Source organism: Lactuca saligna, chromosome 9, assembly GCF_052625555.1.
Source record: "Lactuca saligna cultivar CGN05327 chromosome 9, ASM5262555v1, whole genome shotgun sequence".
Taxonomy (NCBI): Eukaryota; Viridiplantae; Streptophyta; class Magnoliopsida; order Asterales; family Asteraceae; genus Lactuca; species Lactuca saligna.
In genome coordinates this window covers 161,915,630-161,940,701 of record NC_136425.1, presented here as the reverse complement: position 1 = coordinate 161,940,701, position 25,072 = coordinate 161,915,630, and the positions used below count along the sequence as shown (strand labels likewise).

Genomic DNA, 25,072 nt, shown 5'->3' with positions numbered 1-25,072 from the left:
TCTAATTAATACAGGTAATTTACAAACAACTAGTAAAGACATTGTGTTACTAAAAGGGGATCTTAAATTTGTGTGCAATACATCGTTATAAAAGTTTATGCTGATAATCCGTAGTATTGTGCTTTTCTCGGTGAATGTAGTAAGTTTATAATGTATGTTATGTATGGGTACAAGATATTGCCCACATACACGTTCTTCTAACCCATTTTGATATGTGTCTAACAAACCAGTAAAACCCATCATCAAACGGATTATACACATAAATAGTTTTCGATAATTGTGCACTTTTTTGTAGTGCACGTAGGCTAATCTTTTGTGTCAAGAAAAGCTTGGAATGCATCAATTAAAAAATAAAATGTACATAAAGCATCCTTTAACTATAATAATTATCTCATGTGGAAACGGTCAATATTGTTCTTCAAGACTTTTTCATTTTCTTAAAAAATTGATATAAGTAGAAAATTCCTATACATAATAAACATTCAAGGTTCCATTAAAATTAATCCTAAGTATGGAAGTTATGAAAAAGTATATACCTAAATATAAGAATGGAAGGATCACAGACATATAAGGTAGTAGTTGCAACCTTTATGAAATTAAGAACCAGACAACGTAAGTTGAATGTATCTTGCTTCTAGAAATCGAACAACAAAATTTGAATGCATCTCAAGATGATAGTGATGACGCTATGATGGTATTAGTCTTGATGATCCTATATTTTCACTATAAAAGCATTGCGAGTTCCATTCTTTATTTCATAGATTTCCCAAGCTACCATAATTAAGTCATCAAAAACAAGTTTTCGGCTTCTCAACAATGACGTCTCATTTGCTTTTACTTGGTCTCTTGGTGGCGGGTTGCTCCCTTGTGTTTGCATCGGACCCTAGTGCTCTTCAGGACTTCTGTGTGGCAGACCAAAATAGCACAGGTAAGAATTTATGTGTGAAGGTCAAGAAACTCTCCGGCATTTCCATGCATTATTTGAAAACATATTATATTTAATAGTTTATTTATTTAATTTTTTCCCTCGTAGTATTCGTGAATGGTTTGGTTTGCAAAGAGGCAAGGCTTGTACAACCTGATGATTTCTTTTATAGAGGACTGCAACTAATGGGAAACACTTCGAATGCGGTTGGGTCTGCTGTGACTCCGGTGACCGTAGAAGAGCTGCCAGGACTTAACACTCTTGGTATCTCAATGGCACGTATTGACTTTGCCCCACAGGGTATTAACCCCCCACATACACACCCTCGGGCCACTGAAATTTTGACTGTTATGGAAGGCCGTATTCTAGTCGGATTTGTCACGTCCAACCCTCAAAACCGACTCATCACAAAAGAACTTCAGAAAGGTGATGTTTTCGTGTTCCCAGAAGGCCTGATTCACTTCCAAAAAAACGTGGGAAATGGCTATGCTGTTGCAATTGCAGCTTTGAGTAGTCAAAATCCAGGAGTTATTACCATTGCAAACGCTGTTTTTGGGTCAAATCCCGATATCGCTGGAGATATTCTTACGAAGGCCTTTCAAGTTGACATCAACGTCGTCTATCAAATTCAATCGAAATTCTAGCTTTTACATGCTTTTAAAATGTTGCTTTTCTTATCAATGTTATGATATTTGTTATGTTTATGTTGTTATATTTAAAATCGAATAATATATATACTACTGTCATAGTGATTTTGATTTACTTATGTGGAATTAACTACTTCAAAAGTAAGATATAAACTCAAAACCCAAGAGTGTGCAAAAAATAGGCTTAGAAATCACAAACTTAAATTTATGTAAGAGTGTGCAAGAAATAGACTTAGAAATCACAAAGACAAACCTAAGTTTGTGCAAGAAATAGACTTGGAAATCACAAAGACAAACCTAAGAGTGTGCAAAAAATGGACTTAGAAATCACAAAGACAAATTTACGTAAATAACCCACTTGCTTTAGAAAGACTAGAAGTTCAACCATCAAATTTTTCAAAAAGATTAATATGGTCCTTGGTGTTTCGATTACTTACTAGGTCGGTCAACAAGCTATACCAATTTAATTTTCTTTCCTTTTAACTCTATTGTTTTAGTTCTCATAATGAAAAATGAAATTAAATAATCCCAAACCCCATCCACCTCACTTGACGCCACCCACCTCCCATTCCATTCCCTTCTTCTATCGCCTTCCACCACCACCGTTCCCATTCCATTCCCTTCTTCTGTCGCCTTCCACCACTACCGTTGTCAAGCAGAAGTTGGTTAGAATTTTCCCCAAACCTATTTGTATCATCTATCTTAAACTTATCCATCTATAATCAAAGAAAAAACCTCCCAAGATCCAAGCCTAAAAATAGAAATCACGAAGTGCTTTGGTCTCTGACCAACCTTTCAAGATTTCGTTAACTAAAAGAAAATGAAGTATGCATAGTAAAACATAAAAATCTATGTTTGAAAAAGCCACATAAGAGCTTCAATTGACATTCAATTGTAACTAGAAAGTGAGAGCATCAAACATACAAACAAATATGTCAAGAATACAATTTCACAAACAGAAAAAGAAAATGTATGTATGTTGTGTACTACTTCAAACAAATTAAACACATGTAGCTACATCCATTGAATACCCAATTACATACAAATTGAAAATCTTAGTTTCATGTATTAAAGAACAAAACCATATGTTACTCATGACATGAGGCGATCAGTTTGAATAGTCGATTAGTACCACATGAACACAAAGTAAAGAAATAAGAGTTTCAAATTCCATTCTTTATTAATCAAAATCAACTTCTAAAACTCAAAGGTGCCTAACCTATTTATAATTAAACTAAAACCCTAATATGACTCATAATTATGATTGAAATCATTTAAATTAGGAGATTATATAAATCTAAATATTTTATTAATATAGGGCATAACAATTCCTAATTAAGATAAATCTTAACCGAAAAAATTATAAAATAAAATAACCTTAATAAAATTAAATCATTGATTTATCTTTCAAATACCTTGCATCATCTTCCTCAGAGTGAAAGCAACTCATCATCGAGTGTACATCTCTCATCCATGGTTTTCGAATGACAAACAACTTCTACACTTTAAAACGAATACAGATAAATCAAACAAGACAACATGCACGATTATAGTTTCCACCTGCATATATTCCTAAAGGTTGTCTCATTTATGAGTTCTTGAGTAACCATAGGAGGACAACCATGTTTGTAAAAAAAAATGCAATATAGTATAACACTCGTGTCGTTATTTAATTTTATTGAATTTCCCTTAAGAGTTATGATAAATATAACTAATATTAAAAATAATAATTATTAATTATCTAACATAAAAAGATGTATATTTTTCGCAAAGAACTAAAAACTATAATTTTAAAAACTTAAAATGCTATGATCTTTGAAGGAGGGACCTAAGTTGACAAATTCTTTTTCTTGCATGTAATCACATGGGGGAGGAGATCCTTCATCGAGGCCGATGGTAAGACTTATCTCGCATTCATCCCATATAAAACTCAACCTTTTGAATCCTTATCGACCATATCGTAACCAAAATGTCCCCTAAATCGGTTAGTTTTGTTTGAAGATAAAAGTGTATAGAGAAAGTATAGAAACATGAGGAAGAGGGTAACCAAGTGGAAGGCCAGGTGGAAGGCAGCGGGACAATAAAAGGTCATATGACCTTTCCCTTAATCAAACCCAAATTTTGCAAAAGAGAACTCGATTTTTTCAAAAATCATGTCTTCATTTACTTGTCTTATGTGCCTATTTGTATTAGATTAAATCATACCATGTGCTTTAAAAAAGTGAGAAGTCCAACACATATTGTTTTTATCTTGACGAGTATGGTCGTTATGGTTGCACTTACTTGCGTGACCGATACATAACTATGTAAACTGACTTTCGTATATTTTTAAATATATATTTTTTTGTTTGTTTTTGTTTTTTTTTTTGTTTTTTTTTTTTTTTACCTTTTTATTGGTAAGAAAGATAACAAATAAATCCAAACCCTACCCTCCCCCACCCCGGCGCTGACCTACCTTATGTCACCATACCTACCCCCATTCCATTCATCTCCCTTCTTCGGTCGCCCTCAACCACTACCGTCATTACCATCACCATCCTCAATCACCATTTCAAAACAGAAGATTTTTAGGGTTTTACCCAACCCTATTTTCGTAATTTGTCTTCAACCTGAACATCAATTAGTAAAGCAACAACCTCCCTATACCCATGGCAAATAAAATAAAATTATGAAGCCCTATGGTAACTAGCAAATGAGAGCAAAACTCATACAAGGATTCTTTTGAAATTTATTAGTAAGGAGCAAGTGTGAACCTAAAACATATGTACAAATAAGCCAAAACTACAATGTCACTAGAAACAAAAAGTTAAAGTGTGAACGTTGCGTACTAGTTAATTAAATTAAACACATGTAGCTACATCCATATAATCAATAGCTAATAACATACAAAAATACGAATCTAGGTTTCATGGATTAAAGAACAAAACCTTGTGTTACTAATGGCAAATGGATTAAGATTACACAAGTTCCCGGTCATTAAAACTCGTAGGTAATGGACTCGAACAGGGGGGAGCACATATCGCCTGATCAAGCAAAGAAGATGAGAATCAGTATGAAATAATTTATTGTTTCCTAATTTTTTTTTAAAGTTGTTTAATAGTTTAACCTTTCATCAATCTTCGCCTCTTTGCTCGGTGTTCTATCATCGCAGAAATCTAGGACGATCGTTGATCCAACATCCACACATAAATCAAAATTGTTGGTTGGGGTGTATTTTAGAAAAAAGTTAGTGGAAGAGACATATGATTAGATGTAGATTATTGTAGGATGTTCCTTCCAACTTCTTCATTAGAAAGCACACATAGAGATTTGGCACATGAAACATGCACTACAAGAATAATAACTATTAGTGACGACAGACGTCACCGCTAAAGGCCCTGACATGTCGCCGCTGTTGCTTCGTCGCTAATACCCAATCGGTCGCTGCTAATGCTTACCGTCGCCACTAATAGTTTTTGTCGCCACTAAAAGTGTCGCCGCTAATTGTAGATTTCTCTTTTTTTAGTATTTTTTAAAACATTCTTTTCATATACAAAACAAACGTTATAAAATTATAAAAACTGTTATAAATTATAAAAATATATAACCAAAAACACATCAATACATACACAATACACATACAACAACATATACATACATATACAAAAACACATATGCATACATGATACACATACTAATACACAAATACATACAATAAACACATTTAAAAACACTATATACATATATATATATATATATATATGTATATATATATACATATATATATATATATATATATATATAAACTAATACACAAATACATACATAATAGACATATAAATACACATACATATACAAAAGACACATTCTACATATAAATGAGTTCATAGAAGAGAGAAGAGGGAAGAAGGAGCTGAAGGAGGAAGATGGACCTGAAGGAGGAAGAAGGAGCTGAAGGGGGTTATATCTGCGAATGGCATTAGCAGCGGCGCCTTTTAGCGGCGACACATTGAGTATTAGCAGCGACATATAGAGTATTAGCAGCGACACCTTTCGGGGGAATTTTGATGGTCAAAATTTTTTGAGAATTATCGGCGACATCTTTGGGGGGAAACTTTGGCGGTCAAAATTTCCGAGTATTAGCGTCGACACAGTTGCTGCTATTGGTGTCGCTGCTATTGGTATGTACATTATCGATTTTCAATAGTTGGATTAGGGACAAAATCAACGACTAAGGTTTCACCTTATATTTCGACGCGGATCGGGGTCGATGACGTCAGCGGCGCCACATAACGCGAAAATTATGGTTATAAATCTCAACCATTGGTGGATCAAACTGCGTTGATTAGGCATCGCTATTTAGCAACCCACCTAGCTTTTTCCTAGTAGTTTATTTTTATGGGTATTTTTTTGCCAAAATTTTGGACTTATATTTACTGTTTCCATTCATACTATAAAATCCAAATATATTTTTTGTTATACTTTGTCTTTCTATATTTTTTCAGGAAAATTAAGAATTTATTTATTTAGTTATTTATTTTTTTTTGCAATTTTAGACGTCTAATTAATACAGGTAATTTACAAACAACTAGTAAAGACATTGTGTTACTAAAAGGGGATCTTAAATTTGTGTGCAATACATCGTTATAAAAGTTTATGCTGATAATCCGTAGTATTGTGCTTTTCTCGGTGAATGTAGTAAGTTTATAATGTATGTTATGTATGGGTACAAGATATTGCCCACATACACGTTCTTCTAACCCATTTTGATATGTGTCTAACAAACCAGTAAAACCCATCATCAAACGGATTATACACATAAATAGTTTTCGATAATTGTGCACTTTTTTGTAGTGCACGTAGGCTAATCTTTTGTGTCAAGAAAAGCTTGGAATGCATCAATTAAAAAATAAAATGTACATAAAGCATCCTTTAACTATAATAATTATCTCATGTGGAAACGGTCAATATTGTTCTTCAAGACTTTTTCATTTTCTTAAAAAATTGATATAAGTAGAAAATTCCTATACATAATAAACATTCAAGATTCCATTAAAATTAATCCTAAGTATGGAAGTTATGAAAAAGTATATACCTAAATATAAGAATGGAAGGATCACAGACATATAAGGTAGTAGTTGCAACCTTTATGAAATTAAGAACCAGACAACGTAAGTTGAATGTATCTTGCTTCTAGAAATCGAACAACAAAATTTGAATGCATCTCAAGATGATAATGATGACGCTATGATGGTATTAGTCTTGATGATCCTATATTTTCACTATAAAAGCATTGCGAGTTCCATTCTTTATTTCATATATTTCCCAAGCTACCATAATTAAGTCATCAAAAACAAGTTTTCGGCTTCTCAACAATGACGTCTCATTTGCTTTTACTTGGTCTCTTGGTGGCGGGGTGCTCCCTTGTGTTTGCATCGGACCCTAGTGCTCTTCAGGACTTCTGTGTGGCAGACCAAAATAGCACAGGTAAGAATTTATGTGTGAAGGTCAAGAAACTCTCCGGCATTTCCATGCATTATTTGAAAACATATTATATTTAATAGTTTATTTATTTAATTTTTTCCCTCGTAGTATTCGTGAATGGTTTGGTTTGCAAAGAGGCAAGGCTTGTACAACCTGATGATTTCTTTTATAGAGGACTGCAACTAATGGGAAACACTTCGAATGCGGTTGGGTCTGCTGTGACTCCGGTGACCGTAGAAGAGCTGCCAGGACTTAACACTCTTGGTATCTCAATGGCACGTATTGACTTTGCCCCACAGGGTATTAACCCCCCACATACACACCCTCGGGCCACTGAAATTTTGACTGTTATGGAAGGCCGTATTCTAGTCGGATTTGTCACGTCCAACCCTCAAAACCGACTCATCACAAAAGAACTTCAGAAAGGTGATGTTTTCGTGTTCCCAGAAGGCCTGATTCACTTCCAGAAAAACGTGGGAAATGGCTATGCTGTTGCAATTGCAGCTTTGAGTAGTCAAAATCCAGGAGTTATTACCATTGCAAACGCTGTTTTTGGGTCAAATCCCGATATCGCTGGAGATATTCTTGCGAAGGCCTTTCAAGTTGACATCAACGTCGTCTATCAAATTCAATCGAAATTCTAGCTTTTACATGCTTTTAAAATGTTGCTTTTCTTATCAATGTTATGATATTTGTTATGTTTGTGTTGTTATATTTAAAATCGAATAATATATATACTACTATCATAGTGATTTTGATTTACTTATGTGGAATTAACTACTTCAAAAGTAAGATATAAACTCAAAACCCAAGAGTGTGCAAAAAATAGGCTTAGAAATCACAAACTTAAATTTATGTAAGAGTGTGCAAGAAATAGACTTAGAAATCACAAAGACAAACCTAAGTTTGTGCAAGAAATAGACTTGGAAATCACAAAGACAAACCTAAGAGTGTGCAAGAAATGGACTTAGAAATCACAAAGACAAATTTACGTAAATAACCCACTTGCTTTAGAAAGACTAGAAGTTCAACCATCAATTTTTTCAAAAAGATTAATATGGTCCTTGGTGTTTCGATTACTTACTAGGTCGGTCAACAAGCTATACCAATTTAATTTTCTTTCCTTTTAACTCTTTTGTTTTAGTTGTCATAATGAAAAATGAAATTAAATAATCCCTAAACCCATCCACCTCACTTGACGCCACCCACCTCCCATTCCATTCCCTTCTTCTGTCGCCTTCCACCACCACCGTTGTCAAGCAGAAGTTGGTTAGCATTTTTCCCCAAACCTATTTGTATCATCTATCTTCAACTTATCCATCTATAATCAAAGAAAAAACCTCCCAAGATCCAAGCCTAAAAATAGAAATCACGAAGTGCTTTGGTCTCTGACCAGCCTTTCAAGATTTCGTTAACTAAAAGAAAATGAAGTATACATAGTAAAACATAAAAATCTATGTTTGAAAAAGCCACATAAGAGCTTCAATTGACATTCAATTGTAACTAGAAAGTGAGAGCATCAAACATACAAACAAATATGTCAAGAATACAATTTCACATACAGAAAAAGAAAATGTATGCATGTTGTCTACTACTTCAAACAAATTAAACACATGTAGCTACATCCATTGAATACCCAATTACATACAAATTGAAAATCTTAGTTTCATGTATTAAAGAACAAAACCATATGTTACTCATGACATGAGACGATCAGTTTGAATAGTCGATTAGTACCACATGAACACAAAGTAAAGAAATAAGAGTTTCAAATTCCATTCTTTATTAATCAAAATCAACTTCTAAAACTCAAAGGTGGCTAACCTATTTATAATTAAACTAAAACCCTAATATGACTCATAATTATGATTGAAATCATCTAAATTAGGAGATTATATCAATCTAAATATTTTATTAATATAGGGCATAACAATTCTTAATTAAGATAAATCTTAACCGAAAAAATTATAAAATAAAATAACCTTAATAAAATTTAATCATTGATTTATCTTTCAAATAACTTGCATCATCTTCCTCAGAGTGAAAGCAACTCATCATCGAGTGTACATCTCTCATCCATGGTTTTCGAATGACAAACAACTTCCACACTTTAAAACGAATACAGATAAATCAAACAAGACAACATGCACGATTATAGTTTCCACCTGCATATATTCCTAACGATTGTCTCATTTATGAGTTCTTGAGTAACCATAGGAGGACAACCATGTTTGTAAAAAAAAAATGCAATATATTATAACACTCGTGTCGTTATTTAATTTTATTGAATTTCCCTTAAGAGTTATGATAAATATATAACTAATATTAAAAATAATAATTATTAATTATCTAACATAAAAAGATGTATACTTTTCGCAAAGAACTAAAAACTATAATTTTAAAAACTTAAAATGCTATGATCTTTGAAGGAGGGACCTAAGTTGACAAATTCTTTTTCTTGCATGTAATCACATGGGGGAGGAGATCCTTCGTCGAGGCCGATGGTAAGACTTATCTCGCATTCATCCCATATAAAACTCAACCTTTTGAATCCTTATCAGACCATATCGTAACCAAAATGTACCCTAAATCGGTTAGTTTTGTTTGAAGATAAGAGTGTATAGAGAAAGTATAGAAACATGAGGAAGAGGGTAACCAAGTGGAAGGCCAAGTGGAAGGCAGCGGGACAATAAAAGGTCATACGACCTTTCCTTTAATCAAACCCAAATTTTGCAAAAGAGAACTCGATTTTTTCCAAAACCATGTCTTCATTTACTTGTCTTATGTGCCTATTTGTATTAGATTAAATCATACCATGTGCTTTAAAAAAGTGAGAAGTCCAACACATATTGTTTTTATCTTGACGAGTATGGTCGTTATGGTTGCACTTACTTGTGTGACCGATACATAACTATGTAAACTGACTTTCGTATATTTTTAAATATATATTTTTTTTGTCTTTTTTTTTTTTTTTTTTTGTCTTTTTTTTTTTTTTTTACGTTTTTATTGGTTAGAAACATAACAAATAAATCCAAACCCTACCCTCCCCCCCCCCCCCCCCCACCCCGGCGCTGACCAACCTTATGTCACCATACCTACACCCATTCCATTCATCTCCCTTCTTCGGTCGCCCTCAACCACTACCGTCATTACCATCACCATCCTCAATCACCATTTCAAAACAGAAGATTTTTAGGGTTTTACCCAACCCTATTTTCGTAATTTGTCTTCAACCTGAACATCAATTAGTAAAGCAACAACCTCCCTATACCCATGGCAAATAAAATAATATTATGAAGCCCTATGGTAACTAGCAAATGAGAGCAAAACTCATACAAGGATTCTCTTGAAATTTATTAGTAACGAGCAAGTGTGAACCTAAAACATATGAACAAATAAGCCAAAAATACAATGTCACTAGAAACAAAAAGTTAAAGTGTGAACGTTGCGTACTAGTTAATTAAATTAAACACAGGTAGCTACATCCATATAATCAATAGCTAATAACATACAAAAATACGAATCTAGGTTTTATGGATTAAAGAACAAAACCTTGTGTTACTAACGGCAAATGGATTAAGATGACACAAGTTCCCGGTCATTAAAACTCGTAGGTAATGGACTCGAACAGGGGGGAGCACATATCGCCTGATCAAGCAAAGAAGACGAGAATCAGTATGAAATAATTTATTGTTTCCTAATTTTTTTTAAAGTTGTTTAATAGTTTAACCTTTCATCAATCTTCGCCTCTTTGCTCGGTGTTCTATCATCGCAGAAATCTAGGACGATCGTTGATCCAACATCCACACATAAATCAAAATTGTTGGTTGGGGTGTATTTTAGAAAAAATTTAGTGGAAGAGACATATGATTAGATGTAGATTATTGTAGGATGTTCCTTCCAACTTCTTCATTAGAAAGCACACATAGAGATTTGGCACACATGAAACATGCACTACAAGAATAATAACTATTAGTGACGACAGACGTCGCCGCTAAAGGCCCCGACATGTCGCCGCTGTTGGTTCGTCGCTAATACCCAATCTGTCGCTGCTAATGCTTAACGTCGCCACTAATAGTTTTTGTCGCCACTAAAAGTGTCGCCGCTAATTGTAGTTTTCTCTTTTTTTAGTTTTTTTTAAAACATTCTTTCCATATACAAAACAAACGTTATAAAATTATAAAAACTGTTATAAATTATAAAAACTTTATAAAAACATATAACCAAAAATACATCAATACATACACAATACACATACAAAAACATATACATACATATAACAAAACACATATGCATACATGATACACATACTAAAACAGAATTACATACAATAGACACATATAAAAACACTATATATATATATATATATATATATATATATATATATATATATATATATATATAACTAATACACAAATACATACATAATAGACATATAAATACACATACATATACAAAAGACACATTCTACATATAAATGAGTTCATAGAAGAGAGAAGAGGGAAGAAGGAGCTGAAGGAGGAAGATGGACCTGAAGGAGGAAGAAGGAAATGAAGGGGGTATATCTGCGACGCGTTGAGTATTAGCAGCGACATATAGAGTATTAGCGACGACACCTTTCGGAGGAATTTTGATGGTCAAATTTTTTGTGTATTATCGGCGACATCTTTGGGGGGAAACTTTGGCGGTCAAAATTTTCGAGTACTAGCGGCGACACAGTTGCTGCTATTGGTGTCGCTGCTATTAGTATGTACATTATCGATTTTCAGTAGTTGGATTAGGGACAAAATCAACGGTTTCACCTTATATTTCGACGTGGATCGGGGTCGATGACGTTAGCGGCGACAGCCACCTTTAGCGGCGACACATAACGCGAAAATTATGGTTATAAATCTCAACCATTGGTTGATCAACCTGCGTTGATTAGGCATTGCTATTTAGCAACCCACCTTGCTTTTTCCTAATAGTTTATTTTTATGGGTATTTTTTTGCCAAAATTTTGGACTTATATTTACTGTTTCCATTCATACTATAAAATCCAAATATATATTTTTTTATAATTTATCTTTCTATATTTTTTCAGGAAAATTAAGAATTTATTTATTTATTTTTTTGCAATTTTAGACGTCTAATTAATACAAGTAATTTACAAACAACTAGTAAAGACATTGTGTTAGTAAAAGGGGATCTTAAATTTGTGTGCAATACATCGTTATAAAAGTTTATGCTGATAATCCGTAGTATTGTGCTTTTCTCGGTGAATGTAGTAAGTTTATAATGTATGTTATGTATGGGTACAAGATATTGCCCACATACACCTTCTTCTAACCCATTTTGATATGTGTCTAACAAACCAGTAAAACCCATCATCAAACGGATTATACACATAAATAGTTTTCGATAATTGTGCACTTTTTTGTAGTGCACGTAGGCTAATCTTTTGTGTCAAGAAAAGCTTGGAATGCATCAATTAAAAAATAAAATGTACATAAAGCATCCTTTAACTATAATAATTATCTCATGTGGAAACGGTCAATATTGTTCTTCAAGACTTTTTCATTTTCTTAAAAAATTGATATAAGTAGAAAATTCCTATACATAATAAACATTCAAGGTTCCATTAAAATTAATCCTAAGTATGGAAGTTATGAAAAAGTATATACCTAAATATAAGAATGGAAGGATCACAGACATATAAGGTAGTAGTTGCAACCTTTATGAAATTAAGAACCAGACAACGTAAGTTGAATGTATCTTGCTTCTAGAAATCGAACAACAAAATTTGAATGCATCTCAAGATGATAATGATGACGCTATGATGGTATTAGTCTTGATGATCCTATATTTTCACTATAAAAGCATTGCGAGTTCCATTCTTTATTTCATAGATTTCCCAAGCTACCATAATTAAGTCATCAAAAACAAGTTTTCGGCTTCTCAACAATGACGTCTCATTTGCTTTTACTTGGTCTCTTGGTGGCGGGTTGCTCCCTTGTGTTTGCATCGGACCCTAGTGCTCTTCAGGACTTCTGTGTGGCAGACCAAAATAGCACAGGTAAGAATTTATGTGTGAAGGTCAAGAAACTCTCCGGCATTTCCATGCATTATTTGAAAACATATTATATTTAATAGTTTATTTATTTAATTTTTTCCCTCGTAGTATTCGTGAATGGTTTGGTTTGCAAAGAGGCAAAGCTTGTACAACCTGATGATTTCTTTTATAGAGGACTGCAACTAATGGGAAACACTTCGAATGCGGTTGGGTCTGCTGTGACTCCGGTGACCGTAGAAGAGCTGCCAGGACTTAACACTCTTGGTATCTCAATGGCACGTATTGACTTTGCCCCACAGGGTATTAACCCCCCACATACACACCCTCGGGCCACTGAAATTTTGACTGTTATGGAAGGCCGTATTCTAGTCGGATTTGTCACGTCCAACCCTCAAAACCGACTCATCACAAAAGAACTTCAGAAAGGTGATGTTTTCGTGTTCCCAGAAGGCCTGATTCACTTCCAGAAAAACGTGGGAAATGGCTATGCTTTTGCAATTGCAGCTTTGAGTAGTCAAAATCCAGGAGTTATTACCATTGCAAACGCTGTTTTTGGGTCAAATCCCGATATCGCTGGAGATATTCTTGCGAAGGCATTTCAAGTTGACATCAACGTCGTCTATCAAATTCAATCGAAATTCTAGCTTTTACATGCTTTTAAAATGTTGCTTTTCTTATCAATGTTATGATATTTGTTATGTTTGTGTTGTTATATTTAAAATCGAATAATATATATACTACTATCATAGTGATTTTGATTTACTTATGTGGAATTAACTACTTCAAAAGTAAGATATAAACTCAAAACCCAAGAGTGTGCAAAAAATAGGTTTAGAAATCACAAACTTAAATTTATGTAAGAGTGTGCAAGAAATAGACTTAGAAATCACAAAGACAAACCTAAGTTTGTGCAAGAAATAGACTTGGAAATCACAAAGACAAACCTAAGAGTGTGCAAGAAATGGACTTAGAAATCACAAAGACAAATTTACTTAAATAACCCACTTGCTTTAGAAAGACTAGAAGTTCAACCATTAAATTTTTCAAAAGGATTAATATGGTCCTTGGTGTTTCGATTACTTACTAGGTCGGTCAACAAGCTATACCAATTTAATTTTCTTTCCTTTTAACTCTTTTGTTTTAGTTGTCATAATGAAAAATGAAATTAAATAATCCCTAACCCCATCCACCTCACTTCACGCCACCCACCTCCCATTCCATTCCCTTCTTCTGTCGCCTTCCACCTCCACCGTTGTCAAGCAGAAGTTGGTTAGAATTTTCCCCAATCCTATTTGTATCATCTATCTTCAACTTATCCATCTATAATCAAAGAAAAAACCTCCCAAGATCCAAGCCTAAAAATAGAAATCACGAAGTGCTTTGGTCTCTGACCAGCCTTTCAAGATTTCGTTAACTAAAAGAAAATGAAGTATACATAGTAAAACATAAAAATCTATGTTTGAAAAAGCCACATAAGAGCTTCAATTGACATTCAATTGTAACTAGAAAGTGAGAGCATCAAACATACAAACAAATATGTCAAGAATACAATTTCACAAACAGAAAAAGAAAATGTATGCATGTTGTCTACTACTTCAAACAAATTAAACACATGTAGCTACATCCATTGAATACCCAATTACATACAAATTGAAAATCTTAGTTGCATGTATTAAAGAACAAAACCATAAGTTACTCATGACATGAGACGATCAGTTTGAATAGTCGATTAGTACCACATGAACACAAAATAAAGAAATAAGAGTTTCAAATTCCATTCTTTATTAATCAAAATCAACTTCTAAAACTCAAAGGTGGCTAACCTATTTATAATTAAACTAAAACCCTAATATGACTCATAATTATGATTGAAATCATCTAAATTAGGATATTATATAAATCTAAATATTTTATTAATATAGGGCATAACAATTCTTAATTAAGATAAATCTTAACCGAAAAATTATAAACTAAAATAACCTTAATAAAATTAAATCATTGATTTATCTTTCAAATACCTTGCATCATCTTCCTCAGAGTGAAAGCAACTAATCATCGAGTGTACATCTCTCATCCATGGTTTTCGAATGACAAACAACTTCCACACTTTAAAACGAATACAGATAAATCAAACAAGACAACATGCACGATTATAGTTTCCACCTGCATATATTCCTAACGGTTGTCTCATTTATGAGTTCTTGAGTAACCATAGGAGGACAACCATGTTTGTAAAAAAAATGCAATATATTATAACACTCGTGTCGTTATTTAATTTTATTGAATTTCCCTTAAGAGTTATGATAAATATATAACTAATATGAAAAATAATAATTATTAATTATCTAACATAAAAAGATGTATATTTTTCGCAAAGAACTAAAAACTATAATTTTAAAAACTTAAAATGCTATGATCTTTGAAGGAGGGACCTAAGTTGACAAATTCTTTTTCTTGCATGTAATCACATGGGGGAGGAGATCCTTCATCGAGGCCGATGGGAAGACTTATCTCGCATTCATCCCATATAAAACTCAACCTTTTGAATCCTTATCAGACCATATCGTAACCAAAATGTCCGCTAAATCGGTTAGTTTTGTTTGAAGATAAGAGTGTATAGAGAAAGTATAGAAACATGACGAAGAGGGTAACCAAGTGGAAGGCAGCGGGACAATAAAAGGTCATATGACCTTTCCCTTTATTAAACCCAAATTTTACAAAAGAGAACTTGATTTTTTCAAAAATCATGTCTTCATTTAATTGTCTTATGTGCCTATTTGTATTAGATTAAATCATACCATGTGCTTTAAAAAAGTGAGAAGTCCAACACATATTGTTTTTATCTTGACAAGTATGGTCGTTATGGTTGCACTTACTTGCGTGTCCGATACATAACTATGTAAATTGACTTTCGTGTATATATATATATATATATATATATATATATATATATATATATAAACTAATACACAAATACATACATAATAGACATATAAATACACATACATATACAAAAGACACATTCTACATATAAATGAGTTCATAGAAGAGAGAAGAGGGAAGAAGGAGCTGAAGGAGGAAGATGGACCTGAAGGAGGAAGAAGGAAATGAAGGGGGTATATCTGCGACGCGTTGAGTATTAGCAGCGACATATAGAGTATTAGCGACGACACCTTTCGGAGGAATTTTGATGGTCAAATTTTTTGAGTATTATCGGCGACATCTTTGGGGGAAAACTTTGGCGGTCAAAATTTTCGAGTATTAGCGGCGACACAGTTGCTGCTATTGGTGTCGCTGCTATTAGTATGTACATTATCGATTTTCAGTAGTTGGATTAGGGACAAAATCAACGACTAAGGTTTCACCTTATATTTCGACGTGGATCGGGGTCGATGACGTTAGCGGCGACAGCCACCTTTAGCGGCGACACATAACGCGAAAATTATGGTTATAAATCTCAACCATTGGTTGATCAAACTGCGTTGATTAGGCATTGCTATTTAGCAACCCACCTTGCTTTTTCCTAGTAGTTTATTTTTATGGGTATTTTTTTGCCAAAATTTTGGACTTATATTTACTGTTTCCATTCATACTATAAAATCCAAATATATATTTTTTTATAATTTATCTTTCTATATTTTTTCAGGAAAATTAAGAATTTATTTATTTATTTTTTTGCAATTTTAGACGTCTAATTAATACAAGTAATTTACAAACAACTAGTAAAGACATTGTGTTAGTAAAAGGGGATCTTAAATTTGTGTGCAATACATCGTTATAAAAGTTTATGCTGATAATCCGTAGTATTGTGCTTTTCTCGGTGAATGTAGTAAGTTTATAATGTATGTTATGTATGGGTACAAGATATTGCCCACATACACCTTCTTCTAACCCATTTTGATATGTGTCTAACAAACCAGTAAAACCCATCATCAAACGGATTATACACATAAATAGTTTTCGATAATTGTGCACTTTTTTGTAGTGCACGTAGGCTAATCTTTTGTGTCAAGAAAAGCTTGGAATGCATCAATTAAAAAATAAAATGTACATAAAGCATCCTTTAACTATAATAATTATCTCATGTGGAAACGGTCAATATTGTTCTTCAAGACTTTTTCATTTTCTTAAAAAATTGATATAAGTAGAAAATTCCTATACATAATAAACATTCAAGGTTCCATTAAAATTAATCCTAAGTATGGAAGTTATGAAAAAGTATATACCTAAATATAAGAATGGAAGGATCACAGACATATAAGGTAGTAGTTGCAACCTTTATGAAATTAAGAACCAGACAACGTAAGTTGAATGTATCTTGCTTCTAGAAATCGAACAACAAAATTTGAATGCATCTCAAGATGATAATGATGACGCTATGATGGTATTAGTCTTGATGATCCTATATTTTCACTATAAAAGCATTGCGAGTTCCATTCTTTATTTCATAGATTTCCCAAGCTACCATAATTAAGTCATCAAAAACAAGTTTTCGGCTTCTCAACAATGACGTCTCATTTGCTTTTACTTGGTCTCTTGGTGGCGGGGTGCTCCCTTGTGTTTGCATCGGACCCTATTGCTCTTCAGGACTTCTGTGTGGCAGACCAAAATAGCACAGGTAAGAATTTATGTGTGAAGGTCAAGAAACTCTCCGGCATTTCCATGCATTATTTGAAAACATATTATATTTAATAGTTTATTTATTTAATTTTTTCCCTCGTAGTATTCGTGAATGGTTTGGTTTGCAAAGAGGCAAGGCTTGTACAACCTGATGATTTCTTTTATAGAGGACTGCAACTAATGGGAAACACTTCGAATGCGGTTGGGTCTGCTGTGACTCCGGTGACCGTAGAAGAGCTGCCAGGACTTAACACTCTTGGTATCTCAATGGCACGTATTGACTTTGCCCCACAGGGTATTAACCCCCCACATACACACCCTCGGGCCACTGAAATTTTGACTGTTATGGAAGGCCGTATTCTAGTCGGATTTGTCACGTCCAACCCTCAAAACCGACTCATCACAAAAGAACTTCAGAAAGGTGATGTTTTCGTGTTCCCAGAAGGCCTGATTCACTTCCAGAAAAACGTGGGAAATGGCTATGCTGTTGCAATTGCAGCTTTGAGTAGTCAAAATCCAGGAGTTATTACCATTGCAAACGCTGTTTTTGGGTCAAATCCCGATATCGCTGGAGATATTCTTGCGAAGGCATTTCAAGTTGACATCAACGTCGTCTATCAAATTCAATCGAAATTCTAGCTTTTACATGCTTTTAAAATGTTGCTTTTCTTATCAATGTTATGATATTTGTTATGTTTGTGTTGTTATATTTAAAATCGAATAATATATATACTACTATCATAGTGATTTTGATTTACTTATGTGGAATTAACTACTTCAAAAGTAAGATATAAACTCAAAACCCAAGAGTGTGCAAAAAATAGGTTTAGAAATCACAAACTTAAATTTATGTAAGAGTGTGCAAGAAATAGACTTAGAAATCACAAAGACAAACCTAAGTTTGTGCAAGAAATAGACTTGGAAATCACAAAGACAAACCTAAGAGTGTGCAAGAAATGGACTTAGAAATCACAAAGACAAATTTACTTAAATAACCCACTTGCTTTAGAAAGACTAGAAGTTCAACCATTAAATTTTTCAAAAGGATTAATATGGTCCTTGGTGTTTCGATTACTTACTAGGTCGGTCAACAAGCTATACCAATTTAATTTTCTTTCCTTTTAACTCTTTTGTTTTAGTTGTCATAATGAAAAATGAAATTAAATAATCCCTAACCCCATCCACCTCACTTCACGCCACCCACCTCCCATTCCATTCCCTTCTTCTGTCGCCTTCCACCACCACCGTTGTCAAGCAGAAGTTGGTTAGAATTTTCCCCAATCCTATTTGTATCATCTATCTTCAACTTATCCATCTATAATCAAAGAAAAAACCTCCCAAGATCCAAGCCTAAAAATAGAAATCACGAAGTGCTTTGGTCTCTGACCAGCCTTTCAAGATTTCGTTAACTAAAAGAAAATGAAGTATACATAGTAAAACATAAAAATCTATGTTTGAAAAAGCCACATAAGAGCTTCAATTGACATTCAATTGTAACTAGAAAGTGAGAGCATCAAACATACAAACAAATATGTCAAGAATACAATTTCACAAACAGAAAAAGAAAATGTATGCATGTTGTCTACTACTTCAAACAAATTAAACACATGTAGCTACATCCATTGAATACCCAATTACATACAAATTGAAAATCTTAGTTGCATGTATTAAAGAACAAAACCATAAGTTACTCATGACATGAGACGATCAGTTTGAATAGTCGATTAGTACCACATGAACACAAAATAAAGAAATAAGAGTTTCAAATTCCATTCTTTATTAATCAAAATCAACTTCTAAAACTCAAAGGTGGCTAACCTATTTATAATTAAACTAAAACCCTAATATGACTCATAATTATGATTGAAATCATCTAAATTAGGATATTATATAAATCTAAATATTTTATTAATATAGGGCATAACAATTCTTAATTAAGATAAATCTTAACCGAAAAATTATAAACTAAAATAACCTTAATAAAATTAAATCATTGATTTATCTTTCAAATACCTTGCATCATCTTCCTCAGAGTGAAAGCAACTAATCATCGAGTGTACATCTCTCATCCATGGTTTTCGAATGACAAACAACTTCCACACTTTAAAACGAATACAGATAAATCAAACAAGACAACATGCACGATTATAGTTTCCACCTGCATATATTCCTAACGGTTGTCTCATTTATGAGTTCTTGAGTAACCATAGGAGGACAACCATGTTTGTAAAAAAAATGCAATATATTATAACACTCGTGTCGTTATTTAATTTTATTGAATTTCCCTTAAGAGTTATGATAAATATATAACTAATATGAAAAATAATAATTATTAATTATCTAACATAAAAAGATGTATATTTTTCGCAAAGAACTAAAAACTATAATTTTAAAAACTTAAAATGCTATGATCTTTGAAGGAGGGACCTAAGTTGACAAATTCTTTTTCTTGCATGTAATCACATGGGGGAGGAGATCCTTCATCGAGGCCGATGGGAAGACTTATCTCGCATTCATCCCATATAAAACTCAACCTTTTGAATCCTTATCAGACCATATCGTAACCAAAATGTCCGCTAAATCGGTTAGTTTTGTTTGAAGATAAGAGTGTATAGAGAAAGTATAGAAACATGACGAAGAGGGTAACCAAGTGGAAGGCAGTGGGACAATAAAAGGTCATATGACCTTTCCCTTTATTAAACCCAAATTTTACAAAAGAGAACTTGATTTTTTCAAAAATCATGTCTTCATTTACTTGTCTTATGTGCCTATTTGTATTAGATTAAATCATACCATGTGCTTTAAAAAAGTGAGAAGTCCAACACATATTGTTTTTATCTTGACAAGTATGGTCGTTATCGTTGCACTTACTTGCGTGTCCGATACATAACTATGTAAATTGACTTTCGTATATATATATATATATATATATATATATATATATATATATATATATATATATATAAACTAATACACAAATACATACATAATAGACATATAAATACACATACATATACAAAAGACACATTCTACATATAAATGAGTTCATAGAAGAGAGAAGAGGGAAGAAGGAGCTGAAGGAGGAAGATGGACCTGAAGGAGGAAGAAGGAAATGAAGGGGGTATATCTGCGACGCGTTGAGTATTAGCAGCGACATATAGAGTATTAGCGACGACACCTTTCGGAGGAATTTTGATGGTCAAATTTTTTGAGTATTATCGGCGACATCTTTGGGGGAAAACTTTGGCGGTCAAAATTTTCGAGTATTAGCGGCGACACAGTTGCTGCTATTGGTGTCGCTGCTATTAGTATGTACATTATCGATTTTCAGTAGTTGGATTAGGGACAAAATCAACGACTAAGGTTTCACCTTATATTTCGACGTGGATCGGGGTCGATGACGTTAGCGGCGACAGCCACCTTTAGCGGCGACACATAACGCGAAAATTATGGTTATAAATCTCAACCATTGGTTGATCAAACTGCGTTGATTAGGCATTGCTATTTAGCAACCCACCTTGCTTTTTCCTAGTAGTTTATTTTTATGGGTATTTTTTTGCCAAAATTTTGGACTTATATTTACTGTTTCCATTCATACTATAAAATCCAAATATATATTTTTTTATAATTTATCTTTCTATATTTTTTCAGGAAAATTAAGAATTTATTTATTTATTTTTTTGCAATTTTAGACGTCTAATTAATACAAGTAATTTACAAACAACTAGTAAAGACATTGTGTTAGTAAAAGGGGATCTTAAATTTGTGTGCAATACATCGTTATAAAAGTTTATGCTGATAATCCGTAGTATTGTGCTTTTCTCGGTGAATGTAGTAAGTTTATAATGTATGTTATGTGTGGGTACAAGATATTGCCCACATACACCTTCTTCTAACCCATTTTGATATGTGTCTAACAAACCAGTAAAACCCATCATCAAACGGATTATACACATAAATAGTTTTCGATAATTGTGCACTTTTTTGTAGTGCACGTAGGCTAATCTTTTGTGTCAAGAAAAGCTTGGAATGCATCAATTAAAAAATAAAATGTACATAAAGCATCCTTTAACTATAATAATTATCTCATGTGGAAACGGTCAATATTGTTCTTCAAGACTTTTTCATTTTCTTAAAAAATTGATATAAGTAGAAAATTCCTATACATAATAAACATTCAAGGTTCCATTAAAATTAATCCTAAGTATGGAAGTTATGAAAAAGTATATACCTAAATATAAGAATGGAAGGATCACAGACATATAAGGTAGTAGTTGCAACCTTTATGAAATTAAGAACCAGACAACGTAAGTTGAATGTATCTTGCTTCTAGAAATCGAACAACAAAATTTGAATGCATCTCAAGATGATAATGATGACGCTATGATGGTATTAGTCTTGATGATCCTATATTTTCACTATAAAAGCATTGCGAGTTCCATTCTTTATTTCATAGATTTCCCAAGCTACCATAATTAAGTCATCAAAAACAAGTTTTCGGCTTCTCAACAATGACGTCTCATTTGCTTTTACTTGGTCTCTTGGTGGCGGGGTGCTCCCTTGTGTTTGCATCGGACCCTAGTGCTCTTCAGGACTTCTGTGTGGCAGACCAAAATAGCACAGGTAAGAATTTATGTGTGAAGGTCAAGAAACTCTCCGGCATTTCCATGCATTATTTGAAAACATATTATATTTAATAGTTTATTTATTTAATTTTTTCCCTCGTAGTATTCGTGAATGGTTTGGTTTGCAAAGAGGCAAGGCTTGTACAACCTGATGATTTCTTTTATAGAGGACTGCAACTAATGGGAAACACTTCGAATGCGGTTGGGTCTGCTGTGACTCCGGTGACCGTAGAAGAGCTGCCAGGACTTAACACTCTTGGTATCTCAATGGCACGTATTGACTTTGCCCCACAGGGTATTAACCCCCCACATACACACCCTCGGGCCACTGAAATTTTGACTGTTATGGAAGGCCGTATTCTAGTCGGATTTGTCACGTCCAACCCTCAAAACCGACTCATCACAAAAGAACTTCAGAAAGGTGATGTTTTCGTGTTCCCAGAAGGCCTGATTCACTTCCAGAAAAACGTGGGAAATGGCTATGCTGTTGCAATTGCAGCTTTGAGTAGTCAAAATCCAGGAGTTATTACCATTGCAAACGCTGTTTTTGGGTCAAATCCCGATATCGCTGGAGATATTCTTGCGAAGGCATTTCAAGTTGACATCAACGTCGTCTATCAAATTCAATCGAAATTCTAGCTTTTACATGCTTTTAAAATGTTGCTTTTCTTATCAATGTTATGATATTTGTTATGTTTGTGTTGTTATATTTAAAATCGAATAATATATATACTACTATCATAGTGATTTTGATTTACTTATGTGGAATTAACTACTTCAAAAGTAAGATATAAACTCAAAACCCAAGAGTGTGCAAAAAATAGGTTTAGAAATCACAAACTTAAATTTATGTAAGAGTGTGCAAGAAATAGACTTAGAAATCACAAAGACAAACCTAAGTTTGTGCAAGAAATAGACTTGGAAATCACAAAGACAAACCTAAGAGTGTGCAAGAAATGGACTTAGAAATCACAAAGACAAATTTACTTAAATAACCCACTTGCTTTAGAAAGACTAGAAGTTCAACCATTAAATTTTTCAAAAGGATTAATATGGTCCTTGGTGTTTCGATTACTTACTAGGTCGGTCAACAAGCTATACCAATTTAATTTTCTTTCCTTTTAACTCTTTTGTTTTAGTTGTCATAATGAAAAATGAAATTAAATAATCCCTAACCCCATCCACCTCACTTCACGCCACCCACCTCCCATTCCATTCCCTTCTTCTGTCGCCTTCCACCACCACCGTTGTCAAGCAGAAGTTGGTTAGAATTTTCCCCAATCCTATTTGTATCATCTATCTTCAACTTATCCATCTATAATCAAAGAAAAAACCTCCCAAGATCCAAGCCTAAAAATAGAAATCACGAAGTGCTTTGGTCTCTGACCAGCCTTTCAAGATTTCGTTAACTAAAAGAAAATGAAGTATACATAGTAAAACATAAAAATCTATGTTTGAAAAAGCCACATAAGAGCTTCAATTGACATTCAATTGTAACTAGAAAGTGAGAGCATCAAACATACAAACAAATATGTCAAGAATACAATTTCACAAACAGAAAAAGAAAATGTATGCATGTTGTCTACTACTTCAAACAAATTAAACACATGTAGCTACATCCATTGAATACCCAATTACATACAAATTGAAAATCTTAGTTGCATGTATTAAAGAACAAAACCATAAGTTACTCATGACATGAGACGATCAGTTTGAATAGTCGATTAGTACCACATGAACACAAAATAAAGAAATAAGAGTTTCAAATTCCATTCTTTATTAATCAAAATCAACTTCTAAAACTCAAAGGTGGCTAACCTATTTATAATTAAACTAAAACCCTAATATGACTCATAATTATGATTGAAATCATCTAAATTAGGATATTATATAAATCTAAATATTTTATTAATATAGGGCATAACAATTCTTAATTAAGATAAATCTTAACCGAAAAATTATAAACTAAAATAACCTTAATAAAATTAAATCATTGATTTATCTTTCAAATACCTTGCATCATCTTCCTCAGAGTGAAAGCAACTAATCATCGAGTGTACATCTCTCATCCATGGTTTTCGAATGACAAACAACTTCCACACTTTAAAACGAATACAGATAAATCAAACAAGACAACATGCACGATTATAGTTTCCACCTGCATATATTCCTAACGGTTGTCTCATTTATGAGTTCTTGAGTAACCATAGGAGGACAACCATGTTTGTAAAAAAAATGCAATATATTATAACACTCGTGTCGTTATTTAATTTTATTGAATTTCCCTTAAGAGTTATGATAAATATATAACTAATATGAAAAATAATAATTATTAATTATCTAACATAAAAAGATGTATATTTTTCGCAAAGAACTAAAAACTATAATTTTAAAAACTTAAAATGCTATGATCTTTGAAGGAGGGACCTAAGTTGACAAATTCTTTTTCTTGCATGTAATCACATGGGGGAGGAGATCCTTCATCGAGGCCGATGGGAAGACTTATCTCGCATTCATCCCATATAAAACTCAACCTTTTGAATCCTTATCAGACCATATCGTAACCAAAATGTCCGCTAAATCGGTTAGTTTTGTTTGAAGATAAGAGTGTATAGAGAAAGTATAGAAACATGACGAAGAGGGTAACCAAGTGGAAGGCAGCGGGACAATAAAAGGTCATATGACCTTTCCCTTTATTAAACCCAAATTTTACAAAAGAGAACTTGATTTTTTCAAAAAT

At 33.2% G+C, this 25,072-nt stretch overlaps 5 protein-coding genes across 5 annotated transcripts; all 5 read left to right on the top strand.

The window, feature by feature from the left end:
- The first annotated feature begins 773 nt into the window (after positions 1–773).
- LOC145016324 (putative germin-like protein 2-1) lies at positions 774–1,589 on the top strand. Its single transcript, XM_078974678.1, has 2 exons — positions 774–928; positions 1,034–1,589. Exons 1-2 carry the CDS (start codon positions 817–819, stop codon positions 1,567–1,569), a joined length of 648 nt encoding a protein of 215 aa, XP_078830804.1. The 5' UTR covers positions 774–816; the 3' UTR covers positions 1,570–1,589.
- A 5,299-nt stretch (positions 1,590–6,888) lies between these two features.
- On the top strand, positions 6,889–7,712 carry LOC145015423 (putative germin-like protein 2-1). Its single transcript, XM_078973899.1, has 2 exons — positions 6,889–7,038; positions 7,144–7,712. Exons 1-2 carry the CDS (start codon positions 6,927–6,929, stop codon positions 7,677–7,679), a joined length of 648 nt encoding a protein of 215 aa, XP_078830025.1. The 5' UTR covers positions 6,889–6,926; the 3' UTR covers positions 7,680–7,712.
- A 5,223-nt stretch (positions 7,713–12,935) lies between these two features.
- LOC145015864 (putative germin-like protein 2-1) lies at positions 12,936–13,787 on the top strand. Its single transcript, XM_078974337.1, has 2 exons — positions 12,936–13,090; positions 13,196–13,787. Exons 1-2 carry the CDS (start codon positions 12,979–12,981, stop codon positions 13,729–13,731), a joined length of 648 nt encoding a protein of 215 aa, XP_078830463.1. The 5' UTR covers positions 12,936–12,978; the 3' UTR covers positions 13,732–13,787.
- Positions 13,788–17,553: 3,766 nt separating this feature from the next.
- Positions 17,554–18,422, top strand: LOC145015877 (putative germin-like protein 2-1). The gene is made up of 2 exons (XM_078974349.1): positions 17,554–17,705; positions 17,811–18,422. Exons 1-2 carry the CDS (start codon positions 17,594–17,596, stop codon positions 18,344–18,346), a joined length of 648 nt encoding a protein of 215 aa, XP_078830475.1. The 5' UTR covers positions 17,554–17,593; the 3' UTR covers positions 18,347–18,422.
- Positions 18,423–22,178: 3,756 nt separating this feature from the next.
- LOC145015389 (putative germin-like protein 2-1) lies at positions 22,179–23,047 on the top strand. Its single transcript, XM_078973854.1, has 2 exons — positions 22,179–22,330; positions 22,436–23,047. The coding sequence occupies exons 1-2, from the start codon at positions 22,219–22,221 to the stop codon at positions 22,969–22,971; spliced, it is 648 nt and encodes a 215-aa protein (XP_078829980.1). The 5' UTR covers positions 22,179–22,218; the 3' UTR covers positions 22,972–23,047.
- The last annotated feature ends 2,025 nt before the right edge of the window (positions 23,048–25,072 follow it).

What these genes read in the sequence shown, in the direction of transcription:
- LOC145016324 (XM_078974678.1), top strand. Translation starts at nt 817, where the DNA reads ATGACGTCTCATTTGCTTTTACTTGGTCTCTTGGTGGCGGGTTGCTCC. An exon ending in GGCAGACCAAAATAGCACAG is followed by an intron (nt 929 to 1,033) that starts GTAAGAATTTAT and finishes TTTCCCTCGTAG; the next exon opens with TATTCGTGAATGGTTTGGTT.
- LOC145015423 (XM_078973899.1), top strand. Translation starts at nt 6,927, where the DNA reads ATGACGTCTCATTTGCTTTTACTTGGTCTCTTGGTGGCGGGGTGCTCC. An exon ending in GGCAGACCAAAATAGCACAG is followed by an intron (nt 7,039 to 7,143) that starts GTAAGAATTTAT and finishes TTTCCCTCGTAG; the next exon opens with TATTCGTGAATGGTTTGGTT.
- LOC145015864 (XM_078974337.1), top strand. Translation starts at nt 12,979, where the DNA reads ATGACGTCTCATTTGCTTTTACTTGGTCTCTTGGTGGCGGGTTGCTCC. An exon ending in GGCAGACCAAAATAGCACAG is followed by an intron (nt 13,091 to 13,195) that starts GTAAGAATTTAT and finishes TTTCCCTCGTAG; the next exon opens with TATTCGTGAATGGTTTGGTT.
- LOC145015877 (XM_078974349.1), top strand. Translation starts at nt 17,594, where the DNA reads ATGACGTCTCATTTGCTTTTACTTGGTCTCTTGGTGGCGGGGTGCTCC. An exon ending in GGCAGACCAAAATAGCACAG is followed by an intron (nt 17,706 to 17,810) that starts GTAAGAATTTAT and finishes TTTCCCTCGTAG; the next exon opens with TATTCGTGAATGGTTTGGTT.
- LOC145015389 (XM_078973854.1), top strand. Translation starts at nt 22,219, where the DNA reads ATGACGTCTCATTTGCTTTTACTTGGTCTCTTGGTGGCGGGGTGCTCC. An exon ending in GGCAGACCAAAATAGCACAG is followed by an intron (nt 22,331 to 22,435) that starts GTAAGAATTTAT and finishes TTTCCCTCGTAG; the next exon opens with TATTCGTGAATGGTTTGGTT.